This window comes from Mus pahari, chromosome 6 (genome assembly GCF_900095145.1).
Source record: "Mus pahari chromosome 6, PAHARI_EIJ_v1.1, whole genome shotgun sequence".
NCBI lineage: Eukaryota > Metazoa > Chordata > Mammalia > Rodentia > Muridae > Mus > Mus pahari.
In genome coordinates, this window is record NC_034595.1 from 52,602,532 (window position 1) to 52,610,184 (window position 7,653).

General features: G+C 41.9%; 1 protein-coding gene across 5 annotated transcripts in view; it reads left to right on the forward strand.

Moving 5' to 3' along the window:
- Dnajc6 (DnaJ heat shock protein family (Hsp40) member C6) overlaps positions 1–7,436 on the forward strand; it is a 149,196-nt gene extending 141,760 nt beyond the window's left edge. For all 5 annotated transcript variants that reach the window (XM_029539741.1, XM_021199900.2, XM_021199899.2 and 2 more), the window contains 3 exons: positions 1,690–1,832; positions 3,855–4,031; positions 5,093–7,436. In XM_029539741.1, coding sequence (XP_029395601.1) covers positions 1,690–1,832; positions 3,855–4,031; positions 5,093–5,194 — 422 coding nt within the window. In that variant the 3' untranslated portion in view covers positions 5,195–7,436. The remainder of the gene's footprint in view (positions 1–1,689; positions 1,833–3,854; positions 4,032–5,092) is intronic.
- The last annotated feature ends 217 nt before the right edge of the window (positions 7,437–7,653 follow it).

Sequence of the window (7,653 nt, forward strand, 5' to 3'; positions counted from 1 at the left end):
GCCTCTGCCTCTGCCTCTGCCTCTGCCTCTGCCTCTGCCTCTGCCTCTGCCTCTGCCTCTGCCTCTGCCTCTGCCTCTGCCTCCCGAGAGCTGGAATTAAAGGTGTGGACTAACACTGCCCAGCAAAACTTTTTAAAAACCCATATTTTTTAAAGGTTTATTTTACTTAATGTATCTGGATATTTGCTTGAGTGTATGTATACACACCATGTACATACCTGGTGACCAAGGAAGTCAGAAAAGGGTTTCAGATTCCCTAGAACTGGAGTCATAGTTGGTTATGAACCATCATGGAGGTGCTGGGAATGGAACCCAGCTCCTCTGTAACAGCAGCAAATGCTTTAACCACTGAGCTGTCTCTTCTAGATTAGATTCTTGGCATGAAGGTAAAAATAATATGTGTTAAAATTGAACTCGTCAGATAGTGTCAGATACACTTGGCCTTTCATTTGGCTTGATGATTCTCTTTGAGGAACATGGACAAAGGGGATTCTCCTGCTCAGTGGTTAGCATGGATTGAGCACATACTACATGCAGGCATATCGTAGACATGTTCATGTTTTATAGTATCTTCAAAACCAAAGCTCTGTTATAGATGAATAATCTGTGAGGTAGATCTAAAAAGTTACCTCTCAGGTTTTTGAGACTTGTGACAGAGCCTGGATGTGAATTCCAGCCACTTGGCACCAGAACTTCTGGCTTTCAGTGTCATCCCAGCTGAGCATGACACCAGTGTTTGTTCACAGCCCTGCTGTGACAGAAATGCATGTGCCAGAGATGTGTGACGTCATGTTTATTCTTTGGTTCTCGGGGGGCACTCACTGGGCAATTACATTGAGCCATGTGGCATCCCATTCATTATTGTTTTGAGAAGATAGTGGGTGAATGTCTCCTGGGAGCACTTAATTTTGGTATGCACATGTGATGTGGCTTCTTAAGAACAGAGATGGCAAACCATCCCCAACTAGGAAAACAAAACACCTTGAGTTGATTACTGCCAACTGGGTGGACTTGTGGTTTTGTTCTGTTTTGCTTTCAAATGGACACTGAGATAACCAAGCGTGCTTTTAGCTCATTCACATGACAACACTGTGTTGTTAACATCACCCTCATCCTCTGGATGAAGAAGCTGAGGTACAGATGCTTGCAGCATCCCTGTGGTCAAAGCTGGATTTTAGACACACAGAGTTTGTTTCCAGGATCTACTTCTTCAAAAAGACACAGAGAGAGATTTAGTCTGCAACCAGACTTTCAGGGGGAGGGCATTAGGATCCACCGAATCCATCAACTAGGTATAGATTGGAGAGCGATACCAGGGAGGAGTTCAAGGATTCATGTCTTGGCTCTTGTCTAATTGCTGATGCTAGTTAGTTGTAATCGTGGTAGAACCTTGAATACTTTCATCCGCAAAGTTACACTGGTGATGAAATGGGCTTTAATGATCTAGACTCCAGTCCTGGCCTTGCTATAAACACACTGTGTAGTTCTGGACAAACCTCTTAGGTTGTCTATTCTTCCATTTTCCTCATTGGTTACCCAGAGCCTTTAATGTTCCTCACTCGACAACTCTGAAGGGAACAAATGTATAGAAAATCTGTACTCCCGTACTCCTGGACAGCTTGACAAGTGTCAGCTTGACATTTTGTTTAAGAGTAAAAGTTGTGATGGTTTCCAAATATTATGTTGCAGAAGGGAAACAAAAGGCCGCTGACTTTGAAGATCTGCTTTCTAGTCAAGGCTTCAATGCACACAAAGACAAAAAGGGGCCTCGAACAATAGCTGAGATGAGAAAGGAGGAGATGGCTAAGGAAATGGATCCTGAGAAACTGAAGGTGAGTGAGCCCCTTGACCAGCCTATAGGACAAAGCCTTGTGACAAGTCATTGTGCTCAACCACCTCTCCACTCATTACCTTTGTGTTGGTCGTTAGGGACTGAATACTTGATAGATACAACTTGAGGAAGGAAAGATTTATTCTGACCCATGGTCTCAGAAGGTTTCAATTTGGTGTGATAGGTATGATGCAAGCACGCTGCGTGGCTGTTCACTTGAAAGCAGACAGGAACACAGAGAGCGGCACTGAAGCAAATGGTGGGCAGGTAGAACCTTCAAAGCTCCACTCTTAGGGAGCTATTTCTACTAGCTAAACCCCATACAGGTTCCACAATCTCCCCAAACACCATCCACTGGTGAACAGGGGCTCAAAACAGGAGCTGGTGGAAAAGAATTTAAATTGTAACACCTTTTAAGGGTCCTTACTTCCTATAATGCCATTCACCACTGTGAGCGTTAAAAGTCAACACTGACTCTAGGGTGGGACACAGACCATATCAACTATGGAAGGCACTTCATACTGGCAATCCCTGTATTATAGTGGGTCTCTGAGGACAGGAAAGCTAATGATGGTGAGGACCTTGGCCTCTATCACAGACTCCTTCCACTTTTAAGTAAAGAAGTTCTATTTTTTTTAAAACAAACAACAAAAACCCAAAACAATAAAAACATCTGTTTTTTACTTTAGCATCTATGTGAGAATCAGTTTTAGAAAGGGAGAATGAGGTTGTTTGTTTGCTTGGTACTTTATAAAGAAAAAAGAGGGCCTGGAGAAATGTCAGTGGTTAAGAGTCCTCTTAACCTGAGGTCCTGAGGTCCTGAGTTCAATTCCCAACAACCACATGGTGGCTCACAACCATATATAATGTAATATGATGCCCTCTTCTGGTATGCAGATGTACATGAATATAGGGCACTCATATACAAAAAAAAAAAAAAAACAAATAAATCTTGAAATAAAAGAAGAAAAAGGAAAGAAAAGAAAAAAGAGCTTGTCAGTCAGTGAATCCAAGTTCCTAAACTGGTAGAGGAGATAAGCTCTTCATGGGAAAGGCCCAGAGTGGACAGCTGGATGCAGACTGACCTGAAGGCAGAGGGTGGCTCTGAAGATGAATGGCATGAGGACACAGATGAGGTACATAAAGATCAAACTAGCATACGCCTTATGGCATGGCATACAGCTCTGGAGCAGTGGCTGAGAGCTTAGATCTGACCCGCAAGCATGAGGTAGTGAAGGAATGACATAGGTTCCTTCAAGAGACCTTAAAACTCACCCCACCTTCTCTAACAAAGCCACGATTCCTAACCCTTCCCAACCATTTCCACCAACTGGGGACTGAGAACTCAAATATATGATGAGACTGTGGGAGCCACTCTCACTTCAACCACCATAGCTTCCATTTAATCCCCGCTTTTCTTCTTTAAATGGAGGTTTTTAGTTTGAATCAGTGATATAAGGGATCAATTTATTTAATAAACCTTTTGAGCTCTACTCCGTGCTAGGTCTGTTGGCTCCTGAGATATAGTGATAAGAAGCAGTCCAAGAAACAGTCCCTTTCCATCAATAGCTCCAATATTCAATAACGAGTGACGTATATGGCACGTTAATAGTAGGGTAGGCCATATTTTTTTTCCCCTTTGTGGTGGGAGTCAAACCTAGTATACCACTGTGCTATATCCTAGCACAACTTTGGCCTACATGAAAGGGATATTTAGTTGCTGGAGCAAAGTAGATCCAGGTGTGACCTCATGAAGCTTGTGTTAGGAGTGTATAATTAGCTGTAGGGAAGGCAGGGAGAAATGAGCTCAAACCACAGAGGTGAACTCTGAAGTTCGTGATCAATTTTTGAACAGTGAGGCAGACCAGAAGGACGAGGGGTGAGGTGGGCATGTGTTCCAGCTAGCGGGGGCTGCTTGTGCAGTTTCCTTGCAACAGTATAGATAAACAGTATAGCTCTTCAGAGTCCTGGTAGGCAGAAAGCATTTGAGTGTCTTAGCCTTTCTGGCATTCCCTGTTTGCAGATCCTGGAGTGGATAGAAGGCAAAGAGAGAAACATCAGAGCTCTGCTTTCCACAATGCACACCGTGCTGTGGGCCGGGGAGACCAAGTGGAAACCCGTGGGCATGGCGGACCTGGTGACGCCGGAGCAAGTGAAGAAGGTGTACAGGAGGGCCGTGCTAGTGGTGCACCCGGACAAGGTGGGTAGGACCTGCCCTGTCGTAGAATTCCCCAGTCCCCCGTTTCAGTGTTGACAAGCATAGGATAAAAAGGCATGCTTTCAAATTGCCGATTGACTAAGACATTTATTTGACAAAATTTACTCTGTGGGTTACTTAAATCAGGTAAACAAATAGTCACAAGGCATGAGGTTGTCAGGAAGCAGTCAAAGCTTCCCCTCACAGACAGTGGGGCAAGCATTTTATTCACTACGGAGGCTGAGCACTTCCAAGGAAAAGGCTATTGCCCCTGTGGAGAGCGGAATCTTGTCTACCCAGGAGACACTTTAGGGTGCATTTGGAAAAAAAAAGATATTGGTAAGGAGCAATAAGATGTTTAAAATGTCAGTGTGTGTTGCCATTAATGCTCACGGTTTGAATAAATTACGAGAGCACAGAAGAGCTCCACAGATCAGAACTCGAGCTCCCTCCTGGCCGAATTCATTACAGTTTGCAGCAGCACCTCAGACTGAAGTACACCACCCTGCTCTCATTGAACCGTTGCAGACATGAGACATGAAGTCATGACTGCAGTGTCTTTGGGAATACGTGTCTGAAATCCATGTTTGATGTCCATCCCTCCATGCTCCTTATGACTAAATAGGATAATTAATGGGAAGCATTAATACATGAACTTTTTGTTTTTTGTTTTTTTTTTTTTTTGTTTGTTTTGTCAAAAGAGAAGTGAGAGCCCATAGAAATTGGCAAACTGCCCTACTGGGAAGAGTCTCAAAGACCTACACTTTATAGGGATTGGAAAGGGGGAGTTTTGAAATACAGTCAAACAGATGCAGCTCTATCATTAACTATGAGACGCATCTTCTGCTGCCTAACAAGCTCCCACCTTTCTCCTTATTGATGGGTTTCTGTTATCATCTGTGAGTTTTCAGGACAGTGTGCAGTAATTAATTCTATGTAGATAGGCTATAAAAAAGAGATGTCTTAATGAAAGAACATTTTAATTGCCATTCATGATCTCAGTGAATTTAATATTAGTTTAATTTTGGTCTGTGGTATCTAATTGTGTTCTGTGTTTTCTTTAGGCAACTGGGCAACCCTATGAACAATACGCAAAGATGATTTTCATGGAGCTAAATGATGCCTGGTCTGAATTTGAAAACCAAGGCCAAAAGCCCTTGTATTAATTTGTTGTGAGCTTTTCTATGCTGGCTGCAGTCCTGTGATAATGCTTAGTGTGTACCACAGTTCTGAGATTTTCACAGATGAACCAAAAATTCTAGTAATGTATTTCCAATACTAAACTGTTCATTTCCTCGTGGATTCACTTCTCATGATAAAGAATGTGAACGTTTGGTTTCTTGAAGTCCATAGCACCGAGAGGAACTCTAGTGAGCTGACCTTGCAGAGTCATGACATTCCAGCCTGTCCTTTGGGAAGCCGACTCAGCATTTTGCCTGGGGAACTAGGACCTCGGCCACCCAACGTGAAGGCATGACATCCGTCTCACTGTCGGAGATTAAGATTTATGAGTGGACATTTTGATAATGGAATTATGTAATGGTTTTAAGGAATTGATTTAGGGATTGTGTATGTGTGGGGTTTTTTTGTTTTGTTTTGTTTTGTTTTTAAAGATGTTATTTGAGCAATGGCTTTACACAAACTCCAAGAATATCACCAACCAAGTATTTTTTAATGGAAACTTACTGAAGCCTTTAGCTTCTTCAGTGTGTGTCTTTTGGTCAAGAGCATTAACAATTATAGAGGTGACTAAGCGGTGGGAGGGGGTTATGCAGAAATCTAGGCATTACCCGTATCTTTTCCTGGATGAGCTATAAACCCAAGCACAAGATAGCTAAAGAAATCAGGAGCCCTAAGATGCCAAATCTTGACTCCAGGTCAGGACATTGGGGTACTAGCTCCTTTCCCCTCTAAATTTGCCATTGATTGAAGACAAATTTTTGAACGATACCACCACCCTAATTCCAAACCTATTTGAAATCCCCTTCTAATTGTTGCCACAAGGCTCAGTGCTCTTTCTTTTGCTTAGCCAAGAAAACATTCCTCATGGGTGACAGTTTGTAAAGCAGTTTGGCCTATTCACACTTTGTATAGACCTGGCATTCTGGTGACTGCAAGCCAGGGGAAAAACAGAGAAGATAACGCTGAGTACGATTTAGAAGGGTTTGGTTGGGGACAGAGCTGTGGTGTGCCTTCAGATCCAATTGGATAGCTTGCCAGTTGAGGAGTCAGAGTCCCACCCACCCAGTTGATCTGGACCCCCGCCCCCCACCCCGGGATTATGTCCTCTGGGTTTGCTGTTGGATGCATGTGAAAACTATGCAAGAATGAAACTTTCCCAGACTGACATTAGCTGGTTGCAGTTTAGTCCAGTGCTCAGAACTTCCCACTTTGCAGGTGAAGCAGCTCATACTGTTGGGACATTGTTAGATCTCCTGGTGAGCACTTCTGTGGCATCTAGTTATCTATCCATATCTGCATATGAATATGTCTAATGTGCACATACACATTCACAAAGCAGGTGGTCAAAAAGATTACTATGCTAATCTTAAAAGGTTCACATTCAATATTGTGAAAAGCTTTCAGAAGTTGTTTTTCAAAGACAATCATTTTGTTTGTTTGTTTCTGTTTTAATATTCTTGTGACAACTAAATTGAAAAAGCAGCATGTCAGAAATAATTTTGGTTCTATATAGACCTCTTCTCTTTTTTTTTTAATTATAAAAGTTTATTATTTATTTTACCTTTAACTGATAATGTGAAATTCTCAAAAATATGTTCTCTTTAAAATATACAGTTATAAACTCTTCAAAGTAACCATAACAACCTAGGTGTTATTTATTAACGTATTATACAATGATGTCTGACCCAGTGCGTGCTTGTCCTATTTAAGATTGGAATGTGAGACATGTTGCTGTGACCTGTTTTGTAGTTTTGTTTTGTTTTGTTTTTGCCTCATTCCACATTTGTAGATATTGTGTGAACTACAGTATATAATGACAATAATTAAGAGGATATTATGTGGCTGTCACATACATTTTGAGATGATAGAACTATATTAGCTTTAAATCATGTTTGCATAGGTCATTAATGTTCATGGTTTAAATACCATTAAATGTTATGCGATTAGCAATGAGAAAGAACCCCTCCTTGAACCTGGGAGTTTCCCACTGCTCTTTCCCAGATGCATTATGATCCTGGACGCCTGTCTATCTCAAAACTCTTAACATGGGCAGACCAATAGGTTCTGCGTTCCTTTTAAATACCAGGTTGTGACAGTTTGTTGTTGGCCAGATACACCATCTCATTCATATTTATTGTAATATATTTTTGTTTTGTAAATACATTAAACAAACCAAAATGTCATTGTTCTAAAATATTTGTAATGTATATTAAAAAGGATACAAAAATACTTGCAGAAATATGCATTATTTTTGTACCTATGGGAGTACAGGGGGCCAGAGAGATGACACCGTAGTTAAAAGTGCACACTACTCTCGCAGAGGACCTCAGCACCCATACAGGGTTTGCTCACTGCCTGTATCTTCAGCTGCAGAGGGCTCTGATGCCCTCTTTTGGTTTCCACGGGCACTTGCATTGATGTGCACACACCCCTCCCCCATACA